We start from the raw sequence: 26,701 nt of genomic DNA on the forward strand, positions 1-26,701 counted from the left end.
TGTATAAATTTAAGTGTGGTTGTCTGTACAACAAAAAATACACACAGTGGTATAGAATAAACTGTTATTGTGGGTAATTTGAGAAAATTGGATACAGGCAAGAAGGTAACATGGGAGCTTATATCCATTCTATATCTTTTTATGATAAAATTTTGTCAGAAGTCTCTGTCATTTCAAAGAGATCAGAAATGAGAATGAATCCTGTAAATAGAATTTAAATGAACCAATTAAAATTAGGTTGATGTTAACCAAAACACACACACTAGAGTCTCACTAGAATGTGCATAGCAACTTGCTATTTGTCCATTAACAGTAACATGGTCAGGCCAACTACAAACTATTTATACAATGGAATATTACATTACAAAATACAACTGCAACAGGTGACTCTCCTAGACACCATGTGAAGGAGCCGGAATAAAACACGTGCTGGGTGATTCTGTTTCTATGAAGTATAAAGACAGATAAAACTTTAGGAGCTAAGAAGGTGGCTACTGAGACAGAAGGAAGGGAGGAGGAGGAGGAGGATTTGCAGCCTGGTGGTGGGGAGGCTTTCTGTTAGGACTTGGAGGTAAGCTAGGGAAGTCTTATTTCTTAGTCGGCTGTCCTGGTTAGTTTTTTGTTAACTTGACACAATCTAGAGTCATCTAGGGAGAGGAACCTCAACTGAGAAAATGCCTTCATCCGGTTGCCTGTGGGCAAATTGGTAGACATTTTCTTGATTAATCATTGATGTGAGAGGGCTCCCCTCATTGAGGGTGGTGCTGTTGTTGTGAAATAATCTTTTTGTATACTGTAAAGATGTGTTGCTCTCATTGGTTTAATAAAGAGCTAAATGAGCAGGAAGAGGTTAGGCAGGACTTGCAGACAGGGAGAGAACACCGGGATGAAGAAGGGCAGAGTCACAAGGAGACATGGGGAGAAGCAAGATGAACATGCCATGCTGAGGTAGAACATAGATAAGAAATATGGGTTAATTTAAGTTGTAAGAGCTGGTTAGTAACAAGCCTAAGCTATTGGCCAAGCATTTATAATTAATAATAAGTCTCTGTGTGGTTATTTGGGAGATGGCTAGCCAGGACAGAAAATCCGCCTACATGCCATCCCTGGGCAGTTGGTCCTGATGTTGGTATAAGAAAGCAGGCTAAGCAAGCCAGAGGAGCAAGCCAATAAGCCGGGATCCTCTTTGGTCTCGGCTTCAGTCCGTGCCTTGAGTTCCTCCCTTGGCTTCCCTCAGTAGACTATGACTCAGGATTTTTAAGTCAAATAAATACTTTCCTCCCTGTATTGATTTTGATCATGGTGTTGTATCACAGCAATAGGAACCTAAGACATCTGGATAGTGTAAACACAGAGGTCCCTACTTTGTGAAAACTTATTTAGTCCACAGTTAACAATCCATGTACTTTCCTATACAAGCTATACATAATAAAAAGCATATAGGTCAAACAGGCCAGCTGAGATACCTAAGCCTTCTCTTCCAAGAGGCTGACATGGGAGTCAGATGTCAACCTTTCAGCCTCCTAGATATCCAGTAATGGCATGCCATGGTGACTGAGATAACTGATTCTTTGGGGTGCAGTGAGCGCCTGGTTCCTGCCATGAGCTAAAGCCAGAGAACAAGGAAGAAGAAACAGGGGTCTGAGCATGTCTACACCAGGGCTGGCCCAGGGCGGACCTCTCTAGGGTTCTTCATCTTTAGGCCTCGGCTGGCCTCAAACTCACGGAGATCTGTATGTCTTTGCTTGCCAAGTGCTGGTGTTAAAGGTGTGTGCCATCACACCAGGCCTGGTTTGGCTTCTTGATGGGAATGGATGCATAGGAAGGGCAGGAACAAGAGGTACGGAGAGGTTCTCAGATGGTTTGAGTCAATGCTGTCTATCCCTAGAGTCAAAGCACACCCAGACCAAAAGAGAGGGAATAAGATAGGCATTTGTTTCTAAACACTTACTATGGTGGTTTGCTCTCAAGTGGCAATAGATGGGGAGCCTACCTCAGGCTAAAAGGGCAGGCTGGATGTCCCTTGTCAAGTTAAGTAATCATATTCATTGATGGAGCATTTCATTTGGAGGTCCACTACCAGTCGGCCATGGTTAATTTCCCCTTTGTCCAACTCAAACTGCATACAAGTCACTCAATAAACCCAGCAGGACCCAGTGTAGGTGGGTGCTTACAGACCAAGCCAAAAGCCGAAGAACAGCTTGCCTTGCCACCTGCCCTCCAGGTACCACACTGAAGTGGGCCAGCTCCTCCCTTAGCCTAGGTTTTCCAGTAGGTGCTGCTGGGAGATGCCAAAGCCAGACCTTTCAGAGCTCCTGGCAGACAAATTGTGAGATATGCTACTCTTGCTTTGGGAATAAAGTCTGCAAAGGTCAGAGCAAGGCCTAGCCTCTGCCCATCTGAAGCTCACCACCAAGAGCATTAAGGGAAGCAAAAAGAGGACTCTAGGTCGGTCAAAATAGATTTTGCCAAGTCCACACATCAAGTTCCTCTACAGAATCCCTGGAGTAGGCACATCAGACCTCAGTCAGACCCCGGGGACTCTTTTTCCACACCCACCTCCAATGCTTTTGGTTTGAAAGTTTCGAAAGGGGTGGGGGTTGCAGACATGAACTACTGTGCCTGACTTGGTTTGGGGTTTCTAAGCTAGCAGATCAGAGGCAGAAAACTAAGGTGGAGAATCCATGTTTTTAACCGACTACAAGTTCTGGTTGCCAAGCTAAGGTGGGGACGAGCAGGAAAACTCTAAAAAGAAGAGACAGGTTCCCCACAAAAAACCAGTAGCCTGAGGGTCCCTCATGTGGGGCAGGTGATTCTTGTGACCTTTAGAGATAGGGCAGGAAACTTGGCACGTGACTGGCTCCACAAGTAGGCAGGTCTGTAGCTAGAGGTGGGGGAGGGGCTCAGGAGAGACCACTGGGTCCTAGGGGAATGCTGCGGGTGTAGATCCTGTTTCAAAGTGGGCCCTGGTTCTAAAGGCAATGCGAAGCCATTTGTTTGTTTGTTTGTTTTCAAGGTTTGGGCCTGAAGGAGGGCATCCTTCCTTTATCAGAAATCTTAATTGCTCATGTTCCTCCAGAGTCCCCTGATGGTTGATGTTTCATAAGCTCTAAGAATGGAGTGTTAGTAGGAGACAGGGAGGGGAAGGTCTCCGGAAATAAGCCAGGAGAGGGATACGAGTGAGCGCCTCTCAGAACCCCAGTCTGAGGGTCAGGGACATGCAGTCAACCTGACTTGCTGCTTCATGAGAAATCTCAGATATGCATGGCTGTGTGTGTGTGTGTGTGTGTGTGTGTGTGTGCATTGCACAAGCGTGTGTGCAATTGTGTATGCATGTCTAGAAACTAGAGGACATTCTTCAGTGTCATTCCTTAGGCACAATGTACCCTTTTTTTTTTTTTTTTTTTTTTAAGACATGGTCTCTGGCCTGGAACTCAGCAGGTAGGCTAAGCTGACCTGCTGGGGAGCCCCAGGGACCCCTGTTTCACCTCCCCAGAACCAGAAGTACAAGTTTGCTCCTCAGTGCCCTGATTTCAGGCATGTTTTTGAACCTCTCACATTGAATCTCAGCAGCAAACTGTGCATTAGCACTGCCTGTGAGAGAGTTTGGGGACATTGAATGAGACACTGTATGTGAAGTGTTTGGTACATGGAGGATGCTCCGTAAATACAATTTTTTCTGATGTGGGTTTCATGAAGGTATATCCTGCTGGTTCAGGATAATTCAGAAGTCTAGGTGGAGTTTCTGAAGTTCCCAGAAAACTACTCTTTTTTTTTTTTTAAAGGAATTGTTTTTAATTCACTATATATATCAACCACAGATCCCCCTTTTATCCCTGCCCCTGCTTCCCCCCAGCCTCCCCTCCCCACTCACCTCCATCTTCTCCTCTAAAAGGGTAAGGCCTCCCATGGGAAGTCGGCAAAGCCTGGTGCATTCAGTTGAGACAGGACTAAGCCCCTCCCCGCTGCATCAAGGCTGAGCAGGGCGTCCCACCATAGGTAGTGGGCTCCAAAGAGCCAGCTCATGCACCAGGGATAGACCTGATCCTACTGCAAGGGGACCCTCAAACAGACCAAGCGACACAACTGTCTCCCACATGCAAAGGGCCTAGTCCAGTCCCGTGCAGGCTCCTCAGCTGTCGGTCTAAAGTTAATGAGTTCCCATTAGCTTGGTTCGGTTGTCTTTGTAGGTTTCCCCATCACGATTTTGACCACCCCCCAGCCCCCCTTGCTCATAGAATCCCTCTTCTCTCTCTTCGACTGGATTCCTGGAGCTCAGCCTGGTGCTTGGCTGTGGATCTCTGCATCTGCTTCCATCAGTTACTGGAGAAAGGCTCTATGATGACACTTTGGGTATTCACTGATCTGATTACTGAGGTAGGCCAGCTAGTTCAGGCACCCTCTCCACTATTGCTAGTAGTCTAATCTGGGGTCATCCTTGTGGATTCCTAGGAACTTCCCTAGTTCCAGGTTTCTCCCTTACCCCATGATGTCTCTCTCCCTCTATCATGGTATCTCTTTCATTGCTCTCCCACTCTGTCCCTCCCCCAGTTCGACCATCCTGTTCCCTTATGCTCTCATCCCCAATCCCCTCCCCTCTATTTCCCCCCATCCCCAGTTTACTCGTGGAGATCTCATCTGTTTCCCCTTCCCAGGGCAATCCATGCGTCCCTCCTTGGGTCCTCCTTGTTTCCTAGTTTCTCTGGATCTGTGGTTTGTATTCTGGTTATCCTTTGCTTTACATCTAGTATCCACTTATGAGTGAGCACATATCATGTCAGAAAACTACTCTTGTTAGAGTGGCAGATGAAGAGCCAGAATCCCATAGGCAAGATGGGACAGGACGATCGATACACAGAGAGACTGAGCAACACGGTAGAGGACCTGAGAACACGGACCCTGTTCAGGATCTGTGTTCAGCTCCAACTCTTACTAGCTACGTGCCCTTGGAAACATTTCCCAGCCTTTGTGCCTTACTTTACCCACATAGAAAACGGGAGAATGCTGGCATCCATCCATGTCATAGGGTTGATAGGAAGATCGAGTGGGTTGATTTAGGCAAAGCCTTTGCACAGAGCCTGGATCTTCCAGGGCTGGCTGTTGTCTTTAAGCACCCAGCTTCTACGGGACTGGGCTGCATAGCCTGGTGATTATCAGCAGACTCCGGGGAAACCTGTGAGATACACTGTCTGTATGAGTGACTTGTCAGTCGCTGTAACCAAAATACCTCACTGAAACAATTGAAGGGAGGAAAGATTTCTTTTGGCCTTTGGTTTCAGTGAGTTCTAGTCCGGCAGAGCAAGAAGAGCAGCTCTGCCATGGCTCGGGTAGGGCACTACAAAGAAACAGTGGGAGTGGCGGAAGCCAGGGCTAGTCTACCACCCACCTCCTAAAGATTTTGCTGCCCTCCAAAGAGTACTACTAGCTGGGGACCACTTGTTCAAGACATGAGCCACTAAAATTGTAACACTGTCCTGCTCGTTCGGTGCTGGCGCCATGACTGTGTCTGTGCTGAGGCTTTCTCGTCTACAGAAAGTGGGGGTGATCATAGCAGTGCACCTCCCTTAGAAATGACATGGGCGGAAATACTGGTGCTTATGTGGCACTGAGCAGAGGCTGCCTGATAGGAAGTTCTTACTAACTGTCTGATTTCACTATGCCCTGGTCCTAAGGAGCCCTGCGGGCAACAGGATCCCTATTTATTTAAAGAAACATCAACCGTGTAATATTTTCTTTTCTTCCCTCAGGTCTCAGGGCACTTATTTCTAAATCTTAGAAAGGGAGACTGAATTCTTGATCTTTCCTTTGAAGAAAACATCTCTGTACCATTTATCCCTTGTCTTCAAATCCTTTCTTCCACACTATAAAGGAAGAAAGAAACCTGGGGTTCTGTGCCTGCACCCCAGGGCCACACTCACCACAGTACTTCTGATTGGGACAAGAGGCCAGTTGCTGACACATGACCGCTTGCATCAGTTTGGACACCAGCTTCAAGCTAGGTGGCTTGCCTTACTCCAGCTGCCTTTGGCAGTCTTGGGGGACCTGGTAAAAGCAGCCCCCTCTCCGCCCCTCCCCCCCTCCCCCTCTTTGTCTCCTTCAACTGACACTGCACGCTGAATGTGAAGAATAAGAGTCCAGTTTCTCATTGTGACCGAGTTTTGCTGCCGCCCAAGGACAAAGGCCAGATTGACACAAGATGAATGTCCCAGGGGGCAGGTCTCTTTTTGTTTTCTTTTCCAATTCTGTTTCTCTCCTGGAGGAGAAGGAATGGTAATTGGAACACTTGTTCTACAACCCCCCTGTGTAAATATGTTCTTAGGAGCAAAGATCCAATGTACCAGACAAGGACCTTCTCCAGTCTAACCTTAACTATCATATCGGCCGAGATAACAAGAGAAGGGATTGGGTGGGAATGGATTGGAGGAGCCAGAGAGGAGTGGAACTCATTTTGGCCTCTGGACTCTGTTCTGATGTTGTTGCTGGGCGGCTTGCTTAGCCCAGACACCAGTGGGACTCCTGTGTGGGGGCTCGGGAGTGTGACCTCTGTTCTTATCTGCTTTCGACAATGGATGGACTAGCGCTGCGCCTTAGTTTCTCATTTGTAGAATGGAGATATTAATAGTTCTCATTGCCTCACTTACTGTGAGGAATTAGATAAGCTATGGAGAGCTCTGTAACAATGGGCCCTCCAAGGCAACCACTGGATCTCATTCATCTCTGTACCTTTTTTTTTCTTTTTCTTTTTTCCTTTTTTGCCCAGCACAAGGTCTGGCTGAATATTTGGTACAAAATTAAACGTTTGCTGGGTGACTAAATTATTAAATACCAATAGCTTTAATGCAGCATAATTCCCCACATATGATACCATATGATACTCCATCTACTTTCCTCTTTTCTGTGGTTCCACGGCTATAAGTCAGGACTTTGTGCTTCTAGGCAAGTTCTCAATGACAAGCTATCTTCCCAAATTATGATAACTACCCAGGAATGTTGGCACATGATTGCAATCCCAATATTTAGGAGGAGGAGAATAGAGAAATCAAGGTGATTGGGGCTACACAGTGAGTTCCGGGTCAATCTAGCTATGTATCAAGGCCATGCCTCAAAAAGGCAACAAATAAACAAACCGAGTATGACACAACATGCCCTCTCGTCCCGATTAGCCTCTGTTTGTTGCTTCTCAACCTATAAGTTTCCCATCCTCTTTCCAAAGAGGAATGGAGAGCTTTGGTCTGAGGCAAAGGTCACCAGAACCACACTCCAGGCATGAAGTGAGGAATGTGAAGGGCTCACTGGGAAGTTGCCTGCACTGTTTTCCTGTAGTTCAGACAGCAAGCTATGAGCTTTTGGAGGACGGAGGGCCTGAGACAACTAAGCCAAGTGGGGTAGGAAACTCTTGGAGAAAGTCAACCAAAAGGAGGCTGGCCTGGGATGAGAACAGGGCGGGATGGCAGTGGAGAGTGGACCAAGAAGGGGCAAGGCAGGATCTGGGAACTAGTGTGGGCCCTGAAAGTAGCCTGCAGGGACGCCAGTAACAAGCTGGGGTTTCTAAAGGACTAGGGCAGAATCTCCAGTCACCGAGGAGAATTGGTGCTAAGGGAAGCACGGTGCTCAAACAGGAAATTAAATATCAAGGAACTGCTCGTTAAAAGTTCAAAGCACCTTCCCACACATCAATCGGTGCCCTTCCCAGTCTCTGGCAAAACCGATAACTCAGCCCGCTGGGCCTGGGACCAGGTTTCACCCCAGCATTCAAACTGGTCAAGGTCTCCGATCAACACACGAAGTGCCAGCTCTGGTACACAAGTGGAGTGGGCGAAGACCGCGGACCCTCGAAATCCACACCGCGTCCGCCACTGTGGGGGACTCACACCTGTAGTTTAACAACTTAGGAGCCCTTTGCTGAGGCTCCTCTAACTTTGACATCCCGCTCTCCAGCTGGCAGAGAGAACAGAACTCCCTCACTGGCGCCCTAGCATCCTTGGGAAGAGAGGAGAACCGCGGGTGTCGGTCTCGGGAGCGGGGAGCGGGGAGCCGGGCGAGGAGGTGGAGGGTAGAGGATTGTTTGTTTCCTGGAACACCCTGTTAAGAATCTCAGCTATTGCAGTCAGTGCCCGATCCTTTGGCAAGCAAACGCTGCTTCTCCCAGTTCCCAGCTGCACGGGATCTAATTCGCAAATACACCATCTTGCATTCAACACTTAAATGGAAAACAAGCAGCCTGGGAGGGAAGCAAACGGTCTCGCTGCCCGCACGTTTCAGAGGGATTTGTGCTTCCAAGGCCCTCTACTGGTCCCGTGCGGTCCGAGAACCGGATTTCTGGTTGGAGCCTCAAACTTGCAGAGCTCAGAGTCAATTAGCCCGAGGAGATGTGATCACCTCGGGCCTTAGGCTTTGTCAACATGAAACAGCAACTAAAGCCTGGAAGACCTCAGGTTTTAAAAGGAAGATAAGTGCTTATTCTTTCCACTGGAAACCTGGTTTAAAAAAAATTAAAGCCTCTCCTCTTCAAGGTAGCTAAGATTAGAGGGCTCGGTTTCCGTTTTCTGTGTTTCTATGGGTCGAACGCCCAGGCGGGTCAGCGAGTTTCTGTGTGTGGAATGACGAATTCCTCTCGCCTGAGTTCTAAAATGATAACTTAGCTCGCTGCTGCAGCTGCGAACGCCTGGCGCCAAGCGGCCCCGCGCGGGGGTGGCGGGAGGAACGGCGCAGGCCGAGGCCAGCGGGAACTTCGCGAGTGGCCCCTTTAAGAGCTTCACTGACTCAGCTCAGCTCCCCCTCAGGTCGCGTTTTTTATGAATGAAAAACGTCCTTACATTCATTATATAAACAAGCCGGTGCTGATTGGTCAATGGCGCCCAGCGCATAAATTATGTAAAACAGACCTCTGGGGGCGTTGAAAGAGGCCGGCCGTTAGCCAATGGGCGCCGCAGTTGGTGGGGCGGCCCAGCTGGATTTGCCTGAAGACAGGGTAAACAAGAGGTGATGGGCAGCCGGGGGGACGACCGCGGACCAATGAGGACGGGTCTGCTCTGGGCCACGGGCCAATGGCGGCGGGCGGAGCCGGCGGGGGCCGGGCCAGTGCTGCAGCGGGTTGCAGGGCGGTGCAGAGTCCGGAGGCCGGCGCGCGGAGCGGTCCTCAAACCCCGATCGCTGCGGCCCAGCCCGCCACCGAGGCGCGCAGGCGGGCGCGCGGAGTGGCCACTCAGGTGCGGGCTGGTTCCGAGTCCTCAGTCGGGCGTGCCTGGGGTGACTCCAGGAGCTAGCCGTCCCCTCCCCCCGAGGCCCGGGTTCGGTTCGGTTCCTGGGAGGCTTCGGGCGGGGGCGGCTAGCGGTTCCGGAGCGAGCGGAGAAACGGGTTTCCGTACATCGCGGAGGAGGCACCCGGGGTGCTGGAGCGGGTGCAGGGAGCGGGGTGCGGGGCGCAGGCTGCGGGAGCGGGGTGCAAGAACGGGGTGCGGGGCGCGGAGTTGTGGGCCCCCGAGGGCCCTGGGAGGCTCGCGAGAAGAAACGCTCCGCGACTCTTAGGTGGGAGGGGGGCGGGCAGCAGTTTCAGGGTGCTTCTCCAGAACCCCGAGAGTTAAATGACACCGACATGTGCAGCCTGCGGATGCGGGTTCTGCCCGAACTTCTGCGGGCCTGGCAAGTTGGAGACTGGGCAAGCCGACCCCCAGCCCCCCACTCCCTCCTCTGCGGGCTGAGGGTGCCGGGAGCCTCCTGAGCTGCGGCCTGGAGGGGAGAGAACCGGTGCCGAGACGGCCGAGAGTGATGCTGGAGCCTCGTGCAGGATTCGGGGTCTGGCTTGCATGGGGGGGGGGGGGAGAGTGGTTGAGTAGGGGGTGATGAAGGAAGGCGTGTGGGGTCGGGAGTAAATTACAGGCAGTTGGTATCACCCAGCGCCGCACCTCGTTTCTGAATGTGGGTGACTTTTATGAATGAAGCAGGTTTCTTTCGTGGACTCCGAGCTCCCTGAGGCTTTTTTTTTTTTCTCCCTTTTTTTTTGTGAATGAAGCATTGAGCTTTTTTTTCCCCCTGAAACGCTGGGGTGAGGGGCCTGCGTCGGAGGCTAGGCGTGCGTTGGGAGTGGGGGCGGGGGCGCAGCTGAAGGAGTTTTCATGAATGGGAAGGCTGGGAATTGGGTGGAAGTGTGTCTTGTTTTGTGAATGGGGCCCGGCGCGAGGGATCCAGTTACAGCCTCTACCTGCGGTGGCGGCCGCGGCTCGTTCTCCCATTCATAAAACCAGGCCCGCTGCGCGCCTCGGGGAGGGGCCTCGATCCGGTTGCTGCGCCGAGTTAAAGTTTTCCTGGGGGCACTCGGATTTTTTTTTTGGGGGGGTGGGAACAACGACGACAACACAAAGGAAGTGGTTTAAAACTCCAGGATGAACTGGAGCCTTCCCTGCAGGCTTTTAAAAGATACTTTGAACACAATGTTTCCAGCCCTTGAACTCCAAGGGCTGCTTAGAAGGTCCTCGATGCTTCTTTTGGATTCTCTTAGGGCGATTTCTTTTAACAATTTTTTCAAAAGATATTTTTGTGCATCATGAGATTCTAAAAATATTTTACCCTCCGGTTTCCTACACGTTGTCCTCTTACCCACAACAGACATTTAATAATTTCTTAGGCCACAATTTAATCAGATTTTTTAAATACAGCACAGAATTCTTTCATGCTTCTTGACTCTTCACTAAGGTTTTTCAGATTTGGATACTGGTTGGTGACATGAGGGGGGGGCGTGGAGGGGGAGAGAGGGAGGGAGGGGCCTCATTCTGAACGGTGTTTGCACTGTGTGGAAGGCAGGCAGGGGTGTATTTCTAGGAAGCTGTGAACTCTCTTTCCTTTGACTTTGAAAATATCTGATTACTTGGGCCAAGAGCTGGCTGCGAAGGGTTTTCTTGTATCCTGCTCGCTTATGAAAATTTGATATGGTGTTCTCAGCATGAAAAACAAGTCAGATGGAAGGGCTACTGTGAAAAAAGTTACCCTAGTTTGTGTGCAAGTTAAAAGAAATTGCCACTTAGGCCTTTCTATTATTTAGGCCTGGGGTGAATGAATTATCATGCCAACCCCCTATTGTTTTGATCTGAGTTTTTAGTTGGAAAATGAAGTGTTTAGGAAGGTGACACCTTCTAAATTTGTTTATTAGCTCCTCCCCCATTAGAAAAGTGTCCTAACTCTTTTGTTGCTCTCTCCCAAGCCCAGCTCTTACCAGTGTTTGACTGTTTTTGTTGGGAAATTTGACTTCACTGTTCAGTAAAGGGCGTTTTCTTTCCAAGGATCTTTTTGCTTTGAAAGGTTTTTTTTGGGGGGGAGTGTGCTTTAGTAGAGATGCATAAATAGTGAAGTGGAATGGAGCTTCCTTTATCTCTTGCTCTTCTAGATGTTTTATTCTTTTAGAAGCTGAGTTAATGGCAGATAATCTTTGTAAGTTGCCATGGAGATGTTTATGTCATTTCAGGTCTACACACCTGTTTGGACAGAAGGTTTAGGTTTTAAATAAAGAATTGTGTGTGAAGAAAGTATACTTTTGATCATTTGGTCCTGGAACTGTACTGAGTGTTTTTTACCATAGACCCACAAATAGATCTACGAAATACTTTGAGAAACACATGTATCTTAGTTTCTTAATTGCCAATAATTTGGAATACTTAACACTCAGTTCTCTAGTTCTTGTTACTGTACTATCAAAAACTTAATTATCTTAAAAACAAAACCTGCAACAAATATGTCCTGGAAGGTCATTTTACAGTGAAAATAAGTTGAGAGGCTTTGTTGGATGGTTGGTTTTGGTTTATGTGGTAGACAGGCAGGCAATACTATATATACACTAATTTTTTATATATAATTTTTTTTTGTCACTGCTGGGGATTAAACCTAGGGCCTTATGCATACTTCTGGCTAAGTGTTCTACCACTGGAAAACATCCCCCTAATGATCAAGTAAATAGATTTGGCCTAAGTGCCTAGTAAGCTTTAAAAACTTATCCTAAAAGTTTTCACCTTGGGTAGGCTTTGGGAACCTCAGAGAGGGGAGGTGACTTACTGCTCAGGCAAGAAGAAAAGAAAGACCCCACCCGCACCACACTTTAAACGCCCAAATTCATGTTACAGGAGGATCTCTATACGCCCCCAGAAACTACTCAATGCTGAAGCCTTTCACCGTGGTACCAGAGACTTTGGAAGCACCATGGATGGGTTTTGTGATCAGCAAGTCCCTTTTATGGTCCCAGGGGTGAGTTGGCATCTGTGCTGTTGTGTTCTTGATCTCCTTGTGTGGGTCCTCTTCCTCCTGGAGAAGTGGGCGGACCCCCACCCACCTCTTTTCTTGCATTTGAATCTTCATTTGTTGGCCTCTTTCAGAAATCTCGGTCAGAGGAATGTCGAGGACGACCTGTGATGGACAGAAAGAGGAAGTTTTTGGACACTGATCTGGCTCACGATTCTGAAGGTAGTGGAGCCTTCCCTGGCCGCTGTGGCTTCCTCAGATTGCCAGTGTGCTGTGTCCTGTGCTTCTCTTTAGCACAAGCAGGATCCTCATTGTGAATCTTTTTTTTTTTTTAATTGCAGAGTTGTTTCAGGATCTGAGTCAACTTCAAGAGGCTTGGTTAGCTGAAGGCAAGTTTTTTGACTGTGCTGTTCTTCATGTAAAACATTCTACTGTGCCTTTCAATAAAATACAAAGATCTAAAACAGAAATCTCTTTTCCAGCTCAAGTTCCTGATGATGAACAATTTGTCCCAGATTTCCAGTCTGATAACTGTAAGTACCTTTCTGTTGCTGACACATTCCTTCTGAAATTATTTGGTCTTGGATCGTTCCCATCTAGAATACGTTCTAAAGCGATAGCCAGAGGATTTTGGACATTGGTATGCATGTATTTTAATAATTTCTGGCTCTGTTGAAGGCAAGATTTATTCAACGTAATTTCAATAAAATTCCTTTTTACCTTAAAAGCTTGAACTCCAGAATTTTAAGTTAGTTTACTATCTATGATCTTATGTCAAACATTTCCTTTTCTTTTTTTAGATCTATCTGGGGGTGGGAGGTGTGTCTGTAATGTGTGTTGGTACTTGCAGGGACCAGAAGAGGGTGTCAAATCCCCAGGAACTAGAGTTACAGGTGGTCATGAGTGGCCTTTTGTGGTTGCTGGGAACCAAACTCAGGTCCTCTGGAAGAGCAGCAAATGCTCTCAACTGCTAAGCCATCTCTCCAGTCCCAGGTTTCTATAGATTATATATTTTTTTCTTTTTTCTTTTTTTTTTTTTTTTTTTTCTTTTGGTTTTTTGAGACAGGGTTTCTCTGTGTAGCTTTGCGCCTCTCCTGGAACTCACTTGGTAGCCCAGGCTGGCCTCGAACTCACAGAGATCCGCCTGGCTCTGCCTCCCGAGTGCTGGGATTAAAGGCGTGCGCCACCACCGCCCGGCCTATATATTTTTTTCAAATCCTCGTTTGTTTGTTTGTTTGTTTGTTTTATAAACTTAGTCTTTGAGATGAGGATGTAGCTCAGTGGTATAGTACTTGCCTAGCATGTACAGGGTTCTAAACTCAATCAACAGCAATGCAAAAAAGAGTATGCTTACGGCAAAGCCAGTGATGAGTCTGTCATTTTTCTTCCTTTGAAAGGTACAGCACATACTTAATGGAAAATTCCTGTTGATTGTGGTTCCACCTAACATGTCAATTTTGTTTCTTCTAAGCTAATGAAAGGTGGTCACAGAATGACTTGATTGGCTCTTATTTGTCACGTGGTTGCTATGACCTCACTGTTGAGAAGAGTAAAGCCTTTTTTTTAAGTCGTCTTTGGGTGCTCATTCCTAATAAATGCAGTAAGGAGTTCTATAATGGCTCCTCATGCTGGCAGAGCATAGTTAGCTTTGCCTTGATCTTCCTGGGCTGTCCTCAACACATTTGGGGGCTTTATGGTCCAGGCAGAGCTACCAAGGACAAAGCTGGCTGATGAAATTGGAGCAGCCCAGGGCTGCTCTAGAGAGCATTAGTCACTGGCGAATGAGCAGGTTTAAGAGCGGGCTGGAGAACGCTGCCTCTCTTGAGAGTTGCATCATAGAGAAATTCATGTCTCTTAGTCATAGTTTATAATAGCAAGCACCTGAGCCAGACGGAGTTGATTTCTCATTTTGCACCAACAGATTCTTCTCAAAGCTTTGTTTTATCTCTAGGGTGTATGTGTGCATGTGTGTGTAAAAATGCCACTGGGAGAGAGAGTATTTGGGTCCATATAAAAGCGGGGTATTCTGAATCTATTAGATAAAAGAACAGAGGTACCAGCTAAGCATTCTGTAATGATAGGCCTCGTGTTCAAGGCAAAATGCCATGAAACTTGAAAAGAGAATAGGCTGCAACCCATAGATGAATGGCTACCTTAGCTTTGTCACAGCTTGCTGTGGAGATTGTCTATACAAAAGGAAATGCTTATTATTGCCCTTTGATTGCTTTCAAGTGATTGGGAGCCTGCCATTGAAAGGCTAAATAGAGATAACTCGTGGGGGTGGTGTGGGGGCAGTGTTTTCAAGGTCTTGTTTAGGTCTTAGCCACTCAGCCCTGCCTTTTCAGTTCTTCTCCAGAGCAGGGTAAGCCGCAGACTGCTTGGGAGGTGGCTTGTGTGGCAGAGGTTCTTTGAAACGCTTTTATTACAGTTTGGTTCTCTGTAACCCGAAAGAGTTAAAAGGGAGGTGAGACAGCTGAGCTCAGATTGATTGCCTGCTTCACCTGTTAGTGGGGAAGGGCTGGAGGGGGGGGAGGGATGCCAGTGAGTGGGGGCTTCTATCTGCAGAGATTCTTATCTGTGGGAGTAGGCTCCAGCAAAGAAATCAATAAATGTGTCTTGGTGCTCTAGAAATAATTCTTGCTCGGCAAATAGAATGTGCTAGGTTCTTTCATTAAAATACCATACCTTAAGTACAGGTGCTTTGGGAGCTGTCCCTGCTCACCAAATATGATGGGAGTTTTTGTTATTGTTGATGATGATTTGTTTGTCTGCTTGCTTTTTGTCATAACTGCTTAAGGTGGAGCTTGTCTGTATTTTAAGGATAAAGTAGATGGTTGAGTAGCCTATGAAAACCTCGTAATAATTATTTCCTGACTCTGACTGAGGTAGAGCTTCAGGAAGGGTGGAGTCAAATAGATTGACCTGCCCTGAGTGTTGAGGCAAGAGCCCCAGTATGGCTCGGGGGAGCCTGGAAGGAACCCTTCATTCAGGTTGCTGTGTTCGATTGCAATTCAGGTTCAGCCAAGGGATCCCGGGGGGGGGGGGGGGGGGGGGGGGGGGATGATGGAGTCCGGCTATTGTCAGACTACATACCTTGCTTCCCTGTGAGCACTTTCCATGGCCTTGTGTGAAGGACCAGCTCTCCCAACTGTCTTTTGGAAGATCCACATGAAAACTATGTTTGTTGTTTCTTGTTTGTTTGTTTGAAGCACAGTATAGGCTCAATTTCTAAAAGAGACTATGTAATTGTTCCAGATTTGGGTACCTTGCCTGTAGACATCTACCTGTAAATGTGATTTAAAGAAACAAACTGTTGTAAGTTTAACGGAAATGCCCAGCTCACCTCTAGTGATGCAGATTTTGTTTCTGTCTCAGGAATACACACTATACTTGTGGCACAGCTTTCTTACAGTGGTTAGAGGAGACCATGTCGGGGTTGGTTCTCTTTCCACTCTGTGTGTGGGTCATCAGGCTTGGTGACAAGCACTTTTATCCTCTGAGCCATCTTGCCAGCTCCTTGTTGGAAATTTAAAAAATTCAAATCAAGAGAACAGAAAGTGCATCCTCTAGACCAGTGGTTCTCATTCTTCCTAATGCTGCGACCCTTTAATACAGTTCTTCATGTTGTAGTGACCCCAACCATACATTTTTTTGTTGCTGCCTCATAACTATAATTTTGCTTCTGTTATAAATCATAATGTAAATATCTGGAATGCAGGATATCTGATATGCGACCCCCGCCCCCAAAGGGGTTGAGACCCACAGGTAAGAACTGCTGCTCTAGAGCCTAGGAGCTCTGCCTTGTGTGCACACCCCCTCCCAATAATCCCTTGGTGTTGAGAAGTGACTTGAAGATCCAAGATTGTTGGAGCTGGAAATCTCTTGTAGAGATAGTCTGGGGAAAAAAAAAAAACAAAAACCAGCACATAGTTTGGGTGTGAATGGGAAGAATTCAGTGAAATAAATACAGTTTTTAATCCTTAAGGAAAGCCGCAGTCCTGTTACCAGCCTGCTCGGTGGATCAGGACTCATCATTTAAAGGTCCAGAAGGTGACTTTCAGGAGAGTGCTAGGGAGGTAGCTGAGTTTTCAATTTAGGACTTGGAAGAGATGTAAAACAGAAACATTGTTACAATTGACGGAATTCTTTAGTATAGAAAAAGGTGTAAAACTACATGTCCTACATATAGTAAGTGTGTGTGTGTGTGTGTGTGTGTGTGTGTTTTATAATAAGTGAGTATGTCACAGACCACATGTTACAACAAAACATGGGCTCTGGGGTCTCTGTAGGTCTCCCCACCCTTTCCCTACTTCACAGAGTTAAGTCAAAGCCACAGATAAGATTGGAACTCAGGAGCACTTTGGAACTTTGATGTGGGGATGAGGAAGCTGTTATGTTCGTTTCTCTGAGCTGGCTTCCTGGGTACTGATGAGTGTTTTTTAAATGCAGGTTTCAATTCTGATTTTTTTAAAAACATCTCATTTGTTTCAGTGGTGGCATTGTGAATAATTACCAGCATCTTGAGTAACTGAAGTAGTTTATGCTAAGAGGCAATGATAAATCTTATTGTAGAGTCATAGTTCTGTACCAAATACAGTTTACAAAATGGTCTTAAAATGTGAATGACCCCATTTTCCCCTTGAGTTCTTTTTTAGATCTGTGTTTCAAAAAAATGAAAAATTAAAAAAAAAATGACTGCAGGAAGTACAAGTAATTTCCCAAAGACCTGCTAATTAGCTGTTAAAATCAGCTTTTCATAAATTCGGTGCAGTAGATGGCTGAGACTAAGGTTAATGGTTGTATTAGCCCTGGAGCCTCAAACAGCAGCTACAGTAGTGACACTGGGGCCCTTCTGAGGAGAACACAGAGTTCTAGCCATGGGTCTTGGGGAGGGGGTGCTGGTAGCAGCCCTTGCTCTGTGGAATGAGGCCACTTGTAGGTAAAAGGACCCTAGATTTGTTGTTTTTGGAAGATAAGAAAGAAATTTATAATCGACTTAGGAAGAGGAGGCTTGACCAAGTCAAGGCCATTGGTGTGTGCTTCTCAGGGAGCATTAGTACTGAGAGAAGGGGGAGAGTAGAAAAGAAAGCTGATGGAAAAGTGTGAGGAAAACCCTGGAGGAGAGATGATTTGGCCCCAGACTTTATCAGTGACTTCCAGAGACTTTGCTAGCTCGTCCTCTGCTTTGTTGCAGACAGGGCCCTCAATGATTAGCGTCATTCCTGGTTCCGTAGCCTCTAGCATCCTGAGAACTGTTAGTGACCTAAGACCATTGATCTAAACGAGAGCCATATGGTCCAGTTAGGCATGTTTAAAACAGTGGTGGTTCTCTTACTCCTCTCCAGTTGAGCCTGGAAGCCTGTCCAGTCCTTTGTATTTGGTGAGAAAACCTTGAGGAGAAGGGGAATTAATCTGTCTGCCAGGCCGAGCAGTCTTGTAGGTGCCAGAAGTAACAAAATCCTGGCATCCATCAAGAACTCACCATTTAGCCCCGGCATCCTTCAGCTTTATGATACGGGAGCTGAAGAGCTGACAGTCCATGCTGACTGCTGTTTTTTCTGTCCCATAGTATCATTATTGTGTTACGAGCCCCAGAAAAGAATATTCCTGGGGGTGAGGCAGGTTTGGGTGTGTGGGAGACAGTCAGCTGCTGCATTTCTTGAGATTTAATGGCGGTGAAGAAGCAGCCTCCCTGACTTCCCCCTCCTGGGCATACAGTGCCCTTGAGCAGCTTGGGCCCCATCTGTGCCCTGGCACTCACTGCTTCTCCATTTGGAATCCAGGGAGCTCAGAGTCTCGTCATGTTGCGGCTCCCAGCTTTTGGATGGATGCCATGTGTGCTGATGCCATTACCGGATTAGGTTAGTTTTTAAAAAATTCATTTTGTGAACTCATCAAGCTCATTTAACGGAGGCTTTGGTCGTCAGTTCCCACCATTGCCCCTTTTCTAGGCTTCTTTCAAAAGAGTAGCAAGACACTAGATCCCTGGTGTGGGTGTGGCATGTGAGTGTGTGTGGGCATAAGTCCTAACTCTTAGGTCCATTTGGGGGTCTGGTGCATAAGGTGACAGTGGACCCGTGCTCAGCTTTGCTGGGAGAAGAGCCTCTCCCCCCAAAAGGCCCGCCCAGCGAACAACTGAGGCTCCCTCTGCTTAGAAAGAGGAAGTTAGAGAATTGATGGCAGAGGGTAGAGGATATATCTAGAGCAGGCTAAGATCTAGGCCATGAGTCCCAGACTCACCTCCCAAACAGGCAAGGCCTTGTTTGGTGAGGGGACGGGCATTGAGAAGCAAAAGCATAAGACATTCAAAAATAAGTCTGGTATGAAGAAAACGGCCTACAAGCCCCAAATGATCTCATTCGACTTTCCTGAAGAAGTATACTTTTCCTTGAAATCAAGTTTGGTTGACAGACAGGCTCCCTCCATTCACCGTCGGGGTAATTACTGAGTGTTTAGAGAGGGTAAAAAAAAAAAAAAGACCTAAGACACCAAACCAGTTTTTAGCCTTGTACCCTCTGAAGCCTTAGGAGTTTTTTTCCTCCCACTCCAGATCTACACAGTCTTCCCTTTGCTGCCTGGACATCCAGGAGGGTATGCTAAACCCTCCGGGAGCCACTTAGAAGCCAAGAAATTGTTGAAATTCCTAATGTATCCCAAGTTCCTCTGCCCTGGGGAGGAAGCGATGGAGCTCCCCGGGTTGGCTACCAGGGATAAATGGGGGAAAAGAAGTCTGTCAGGGCAAACTAAGCTCTCCGAGAGAGAGCTGCCCCTTACTATAAACCAGGGCAAGGGAAATCGGTATTCTCCCCTGGAAGCTACAGTGATTCTAAATGGAGGCCGAGTAGCCCTGCTTACTCCTTTTCCCCTTTCCCTGAGGGCACTTCTGAACCGCATCAGCCTTGCGATTTCAGCAATAATCCTAGCCATTTGGGTCCTAGGGAGGGTGCAGACCCAGCCAGCGCCCCCTACTGCGTCTGATTTTCTTACATAAACACAGCACACTGGGCGAGCAAGCTTCTCTGTGGCGACAGCTGAGCCCTGGGCAGGAGTAGTAGGTCTGTCCCGGCTAACTGAGCTGCAGACTCTCCCCCTCTTGTGTGAATGGAGCATTCCAAATTGGTTGTGAATGGAGGGCGGGGCCCACTGGCAGACTTTTTCAATGAATAACCAGACCCCATTGTGCAGCCTGTGGAAAAACAACCAACTCCAACAACGCTGCGACTGTTAGAAATATGCGTGTGATTGGCAGCTTGGAGAGCCTCCAGAATTAGTTTCCTTTGGCCTGCTAACTGCTCCCTGCTCTCCAAGCCCGAGCTTAATGGGGTATGAGTTTTCTTTTAAGAGCTGTATTTTAACTCTCTCGCTCCCAGGCCGATGACCTGAGCTATGAGGGCGAGTCACAGTGGATCCGTGAAGCCCTGAGTCCTCCCTCCTTGCTTTGCCTGTCATTTTCTAGAGCGGCTGTCTAACGTAGTGGTAGAGGCCAGGGCGGGCTAGCTTCTCCAGAGAGGCTTGATCTGCGGATGGCAGCCGTTTATTTCCTCCGCGGCTGTGGCGTTCCTTCTCCCCCGAAGATGGCTGCCAGGTCTTCCAGACTCTGCTCTTTATAAACCCAGTCCGGAGGATTGGTGTTTGCAAGGCCGAGGCCGATAGTTCTTGCTTTTAAAAAGACTTTCATAATGGCCAATAAAACTGAACTCTCTCAACCCCTTGGCCTCTCTTTCGTTTCATTTTCATCTCTGCTCAAAAAGTGTTAACTTTAAAATGATGTTTCCCAAACTTCAGTACCTAGCTACGGGCTACCCTCACTGTGGCTTTACTACTTCCCAAACCCCAATGAAAGGGTTGGCCTCTCCAATGAAATACCCAGAGAGTACCAGAAAGAACTCCACCTTGGAACAACTCCAAAGCCCGAGGAACCTCTTCGTACGTGCAGGAAGTATTCGGCTTTAGGGGTACCCAGCTCAATAGGATATACCCTTAAATAGCCTCCAGCATCTTGGCTAACAGCCAGCTCCTGAGACACTCCCAAAGAGCAAGCTAGGCTAGGCTAGGTCAGCATTGTAGGACACTCACTCAGTTAAAGGGCAAAACGTAACTAGTAATGATGGATGAGGTTTCGGCAGGATTTTAAAATGTTCTTCTGGGTGTTTGTCTTTTGTCCTCACAACCAAAATAAAGTTGTTTATGTTTTGTCGTTAAGGGCTTTTTATCCCGAATATTTCCCTGGCAGCTGACCTTGTACCCCTCCCCCCCTTTTTTTCTTAGGAGAATAGACTTGGGTAGATTGTCCTTTGCCAAAGTTGAAACCTGTTAGGTTGCTACACACACACACACACACACACACACACACACACACACACACACACAATGGCTGAGGAGGCTGTCGTGGACATCAGCATTTCAACTGCAGGCCGGGAAATAATGGTCTAAAGAGTTATTCCCAAGGGTCATGGATGTACACCAAAGAGGGGGTGAGTATGTAACAGGTTGATCCCACCAGCCAGCTCTCAAACAATGACATGGAGACGTCTTATTAATTATTAATTAGGTTAGGCTTGTTCCTAACTAGCTCTTTAACTTAAATTAACCCATTTATATTAATCTATGTTCTGTCACGTGGTGTTACCTCTCTTCTGTATTGTACCTCCTGTCTCCTGTCCATGTGGCTGGTAACTCTACCTTTCTTCTTCCCAGAGTCCCTCGTCCCCCGGCCCCAGCGCTCCCCCCCCCCCCCCCCGCCCTCCCCAGAAGTCCCACCTAACCTCTTCCTGCCTAACTATTCTCCACTAAGCTCTTTATTAAATGAATTAGAAGATACATCTTCACATTGTCAACAAATATTCTGCAACATGGGTGTCTCCTGTACACAGTCACCCATAGTGAAGGGCAGATTCTGGAGCCTGCCCAAATTTCCTAATCTGAATCTTAATGGAAAACAGTTGAATGGAGATCATCGCCCCTGTTACCTGAATACCCTGACATTTTCCAGTTGTCCTCTAGTCCTTTGTCTTCTCATTCCTTCCTCAGAAGCCGTAGAGTTTTATTTCTTGAGCGATGCTGAGAAAGCAGCATGTGGGATTTTTAACCTGCCCTTTATTTTTATGAATATTAATCTTAATCCCTGCTTCTCATTTCCCATTCCTGTTCACACTGAGAATTTCCTTTAGTCTCCAAGTACCTCCAGCAGTACAAAAGTCCTGTAATGTTTCTTGATATGTTCCTCAGCCACAGACCCATGCTCTGCAGGGTCAGTAGTACCTGGTTCTGTACTTAGCACACAAGCAGGGCATCTGTTTCGTCCTCTCCCCACCCCACCTTCCAGGGCTGGCCTCCCAACAGTAGGAAGTAACTCTACAAAGAATCCCAAAGCCTAGGTTCCCATGATGACCTCAGAAAGAAATGAATTAGGGCTAGTTCTTATTTCCTGTTTCCTCTTTTAGATGCATGTAGTAGTAAAGTGTTCATTGGTGGTCTAGGTTGAGCAGCTGGTTCTGTGCCTCCCAGGAAATCTGCATATGCTGGAGAGGCAGTCCCAGCACAGGTGCCCGGATGGGCTGCCTCCAGAAGGTGGCAAGTGACAGAGGAATGGTTCTAGGGAGAGGCCGCTTGCCTAAAGTCAGACCCCAAAGGTGAACTTTAAATATAAAGTTGAAGGCTAAGAGTTTGCACAGGCCTTAATGCATTTCCAGTACCTCTAACATTCCTCCCGTCTGTTTTTTGTTTTACTGAGATGGTCTCTCTGCATTGCCTGTTTTTAATATTTCTGAAATTTACTCTGTTAGTTTAGATGAGAACTATGTAAAGTGAGATAAAATTATTGAGACAGTAATGCTAAAAGTTCAGTTTGGGCCCTCCCACTCTCTCAAAATGATGCTCTATGCCTTTACCCTGCTGGGGCTCTCTGCCGGGTGTGACTTCTGCAGTGGTCAGTGTGGACACACTAGAGCCTGGAGAGGAAAACTGCAGGCCTCTTTTTCTGTCCTCTCATACTGGTAGAGGTTGAATATTAATATTCTGGGCTAGTAGTAAAAGAGTCTGCAGGACGCTCAGCTCCTCTTTGAGTGTTCAAACTAATCAGTCACATTGTTACTCTACAGACACACTAAATGGTTGGCTGGGCTGTTTTAGGTCCAGAAGCTTGTCTTGTCTTTCCCTGGAATCGGCTCTGTTCAGGTGGACAAGCCCTTTCCTTGAGTATTAAAGCGTTTTTTTTTTTTGGGGGGGGTGGCCTATATGTTCTAGTAGATAATTTTCACTCAGGAGTGCTTACTCTGCACAAAATGTTTCTTAAAGATTTTTATTTGTGAGTGTGTGTGTGTGCGCGTGCGTGCGTGCGTGCGTGCGTGCGTACACATAGAGGCTGAAAGAAGGCATGGGATCTCCTGGAGCTGAAGGGATAGGAAGGAGGCTGTGAGCTGCCTGACTTAGGTGCTGAGAACTACATTTAGATTATCTGGAAGAGTGTAAGCACTAAGCCGTCTCTCTCTGGCCCCCAGAGTAAGAGACCCGTAGCGTGATCCCTACCTCAGTCTGGGCCTCTGTTCTGATCTTTTCCTCCTTTCAGTTCTAACTTTCGGGTTTGAGGTCTCTGGAGTCCCTCTCTTAGAGTGAGAAAGCACCAGGTTTGCGTTGTTGGCATAGACACGTCCTTTGACCAACCAAAAGGAACCTCACAGATCCCAGCGCTTTGAGAGGGATGCTCAAGTATGGCGATGAAGGAAAGAATCTGAAACCAGTTCACCTGGGTTAAAAAAAAAAAAAAGTGCTGTCATTGGCTTTGGCAACTGTAGCCCTTGGCGTCCAGTTTCCTTCCTTATTTGATAACAGGTTTTCTGTTTGTAATTATAAATGATGCAATTTGATATCAAGAGTCAGAGGCAGCTGGTCGGTGTTAGACCGCTGGACGCTCCATAGCTCGTGAGGTCTGTGAATAAGAGGTGCCTGGCTTGGAACCTGTGCCCAAGGTGGCCTCCTCTCACTCCGAGACCAACTTTTGGGAGAAGAAAGGGGGCTTTAGTTGATACAGTGAATCTTTCCATTTAGCTATGCTTTCTTTGAAAACACTGTCATTGTTGTTAGTACTGATAAGAGTCAAAGAAAGGGCAAAGCCAGTGTTCTCAGACCCATGGCAACCTCGGGTAGACGACCGCAGACAAGCCTGGCCAGTGTTTCTACCGTCACTGCTATAGGTACTGAACCCAGAGTCTCACCTGTACCAGACGAGTCCTGTGTCTGAGCTGTTGCTTAGCCCCTGATCCAAGATTCTGTTTTTTCCTCAAATGAAGACTCCAGGCTGGTCTGGAAGTAATAAGCTCAAGGTACCCTCCTGTCTCCAACTCCTTAGTAGTGGGACCACAGGTACATGCCACCACACCCTCCTCTTCGAAGAGCTTTGAACAGTGGTCTGTGTGTCTGTATGTACAGCCCAGTAACTCCAGTTCTTTCTGGAACCCTCTCATGCCTTGGAGCAACTTCCGGTCTCATGCAGCCGATGAGGAAGACGGCTTTGAGGACCGCTGTGGCTCTTCCTAGCCAGGCTTTTCCCCTCTGTGTGTTCTTCAGAACATGGGAATCATTGTGTCCTTGACCACATGTCTTGCTTTCTAGAGAGGGAATCCTTGAACTCTCCCCGGAACCACCACGGTTTCCCTGGTCGGCCGTACTGTCCCTTCTGAGGGGTTGCACATCACACAGTGGTCTCCTAAGTTGATTTTCATGGGCAGCGTTTAGTTTTTTACCTTCTGGGTTTGATGATTTAATTATGGGATGTCAAGTGCTCCAGCCAGCTGCTAGATACTGCATTATTGAACTGAGCCTACCAGGAACAGACCTCTAAGCTGCCTCTCCTCCCCCATTTATATGTAGTTAAGAGCTAAAATAAACATCATAGTTCCCGAAATGTACCAGTACCTATAGCAGGAATCTTAGAAGGTCTTATTAATAAAATCAAACCTGTGAGCCAGGTATTGGGGTAAAGCTGGAAGATCAGAGATATAGAACAAGCCACAGCTAACCTCACCTTGCCAGTTCCTCAGCTGGTCCTGTGTCCTCAGACTGGAAGCCTCTGAATCCTCATCCAGAATGAATCTCAGCTGAACTGCTGCTCAAAAGCCTGAATGCTTAACCAGCCAAATGCCTCTAGTTTCTGGTCCTCACACCTTATATACCTTTCTGCTTTCTACCACCACTCCCTGGGATTAAAGGCTGCTTTCTGGGATTAAAGGTGTGTCACCATGCTTGGCTGTATCCTTGAACACATGGATTTCTGCCTCTGGAATGCTAGGATTAAAGGCGTGTGCTACCACTGCCTATCCTTTATGTTTAATATTGTGGCTGCTCTGTCTCTGACCCCAGATAAGTTTATTAGCATGCACAATATTTGGGGGAACACAATACCACAAGTACCTGTCTAAAGCCCCTTGTCATGCCAATGTCCCTGCCCACAAGAAACTGAAATGGCTCTGTGAATGGAAAGCCATTTCTATCTTACCCTGCTTCAGTCATAGCCAGGAAGTTGTTCTGGGGGTTAAATGGCAGTTCTAACCCAGAGCCCCCAAGGCCGGCATCACCCCGTGTGCTAGGGCATCTTCGAAACTAGACTGACTTCTCTGTTCATTCCGTCTCCTTCCTCTTGTAATTGTCCACACTTCCCGGAGCAGTAAGAACATAAAATAGTATAACATGACCTCCACACAAACCAGAGTTTGAAATGCTGTCCCAGCCCGTGTACACTCTTGGCACTGAAGCTTAACTCCATACCCATCCAGCATGTCCCCAGAAGCATATGCCCTGCCAGCCCAATGCATCATACATGTTACAGCTTAGAGCCGCTGTGCTGGTTTCGGGAGTCCACAGCCTAAATCTAAGCTTATTAGAGATAAACAGACATTGAGAGGAAGGTTTACGCAGCAGGGTGTCTTTGTGTTACCCTGTCTGTGTGACTGTTCAGCCTAGTGGAGGAAGGTCTGTGAGCTGTTAATTCCTGTGTCTTGAGAGAGAGACCCTTCTCCAAGGCGGCTTCATGGAACTGTCTGAGAATTTTAGAGCTCAGTTCTCTTACTAGCTCGATTTCCTTTAAAATTCTAACTCAAGATTCCCTGGGCTTATACCCAAAAACCATTGCTCCCAAAGGCCCTGGTTCTTGAAGTTCCAAAACCTTGATTGGACAGAGTCTGTATTCTTCCGTCACTCAGTTCCGCTCTGACCTGCTCTCGTGCCTTTGGTTATTTCCCTCTGGTTGAACCCCGGCTAGTTTGTCTTTCAAAACCTTGACCCTCAGTCTTAGGTGGGTCCTGTGCCTGCATAGCCCGGGGCCCCACTTGTTCTCGTTTCCCATAGTCCATGTCATGGTTTTACATTCAAAGCCTTCCTTACTTTTTTTTAAACTTTTCTGCATATATTACATCCCGACAGCAGTCTCCTCTCCCTCCTCTCCTCCCAGTCTCTCTTCCTCTCTCTCCCTCCCTCCCCAGATTCACCTCTCCTCTGTCAAAGCCTTTCTTGCTGACTGTATTACCTGGTTTCTAGATCTGAATCCTGACATTTTTGTTTTCTCTCCATACACTTAATTGCTAAATCTGTTTCTGCTGACTGTAGCAGTGGGAGCTGACTCCTGAAGTCAAATGATCTGGGAACCAGCTTTATTGGTTCTTGCTTTGGCCATTATTTATTGTACAGAGGGTGGTACTGGCCATATTAGGTCAGTACCTATCATATAAGGTCTTCTGTAGTTGTTCATTGATGAGTTCTGCTTCCTCGTGGTTGATCCTACATCATGAGATCCTGAACCATAGCACCAGGGTGACAGTCCTATGGTCCTCTCTGAAATGACATACAAGACAAATAACCCATCTGGCCACGGTGGCAGACGCCCATAATCTCAGCATTGAGGAGGCAGTTGCAGGAGGATCACAGAAAATTTGAGGCCTGCCTTGTATATATAAAGAATTTCAGGCCAACTAAGACCACATAGTGAGACTGTTTGGGAAGGAGAGGAAGATGGAGAGGGAGAGAAACATATAGAGAATATGAATATCCAGAATATTTATCAACGCTAAAATCCCCTCACATCGCCGTGGTTGATCACCAGTCTAAATAACTGAATAATGTGACCAATTCTGAACCAGCCTTTCCCGAGCACACAGATGGAAAATTCTACCCAGAACAGAAGCTGTACTTTCTTGATGTAAGACTTTGCCTGGCACAGATATATCTGCCCTTGTAGTTTAAGACTGCAGAATGAGCCTCCCTTAAACCTCAGCCCCTGTGTGACATACTGTGCCAAGGGATTGTCCTGTCTGCTACTGTGTGGAGAGCGTCGGTGCCATGCCAGCATTCTACTGCCCGCTTTGCTTCCTCCGTTGTAAATATTTCCGGAGTGGCATACATATTATTTTGGTTTGAGGGTGTGTGAGACAGAATCTCATTTTGTAGAACCTGGCCTGGAACTCACTATGTAGCCCAGGCTGTCCCC

General features: G+C 47.2%; 1 protein-coding gene across 1 annotated transcript in view; it reads left to right on the plus strand.

Moving 5' to 3' along the window:
• The first annotated feature begins 9,105 nt into the window (after positions 1-9,105).
• Positions 9,106-26,701, plus strand: part of Etv5 (ETS variant transcription factor 5) — a 62,530-nt gene continuing 44,934 nt past the window's right edge. The window contains exons 1-5 of the mRNA XM_059277305.1: positions 9,106-9,209; positions 12,111-12,231; positions 12,360-12,447; positions 12,567-12,614; positions 12,708-12,758. Of these exons, the coding sequence (XP_059133288.1) occupies positions 12,187-12,231; positions 12,360-12,447; positions 12,567-12,614; positions 12,708-12,758 (232 nt within the window). The 5' untranslated portion in view covers positions 9,106-9,209; positions 12,111-12,186. The remainder of the gene's footprint in view (positions 9,210-12,110; positions 12,232-12,359; positions 12,448-12,566; positions 12,615-12,707; positions 12,759-26,701) is intronic.

The sequence above is a fragment of the Peromyscus eremicus genome, chromosome 12 (genome assembly GCF_949786415.1).
Source record: "Peromyscus eremicus chromosome 12, PerEre_H2_v1, whole genome shotgun sequence".
NCBI lineage: Eukaryota > Metazoa > Chordata > Mammalia > Rodentia > Cricetidae > Peromyscus > Peromyscus eremicus.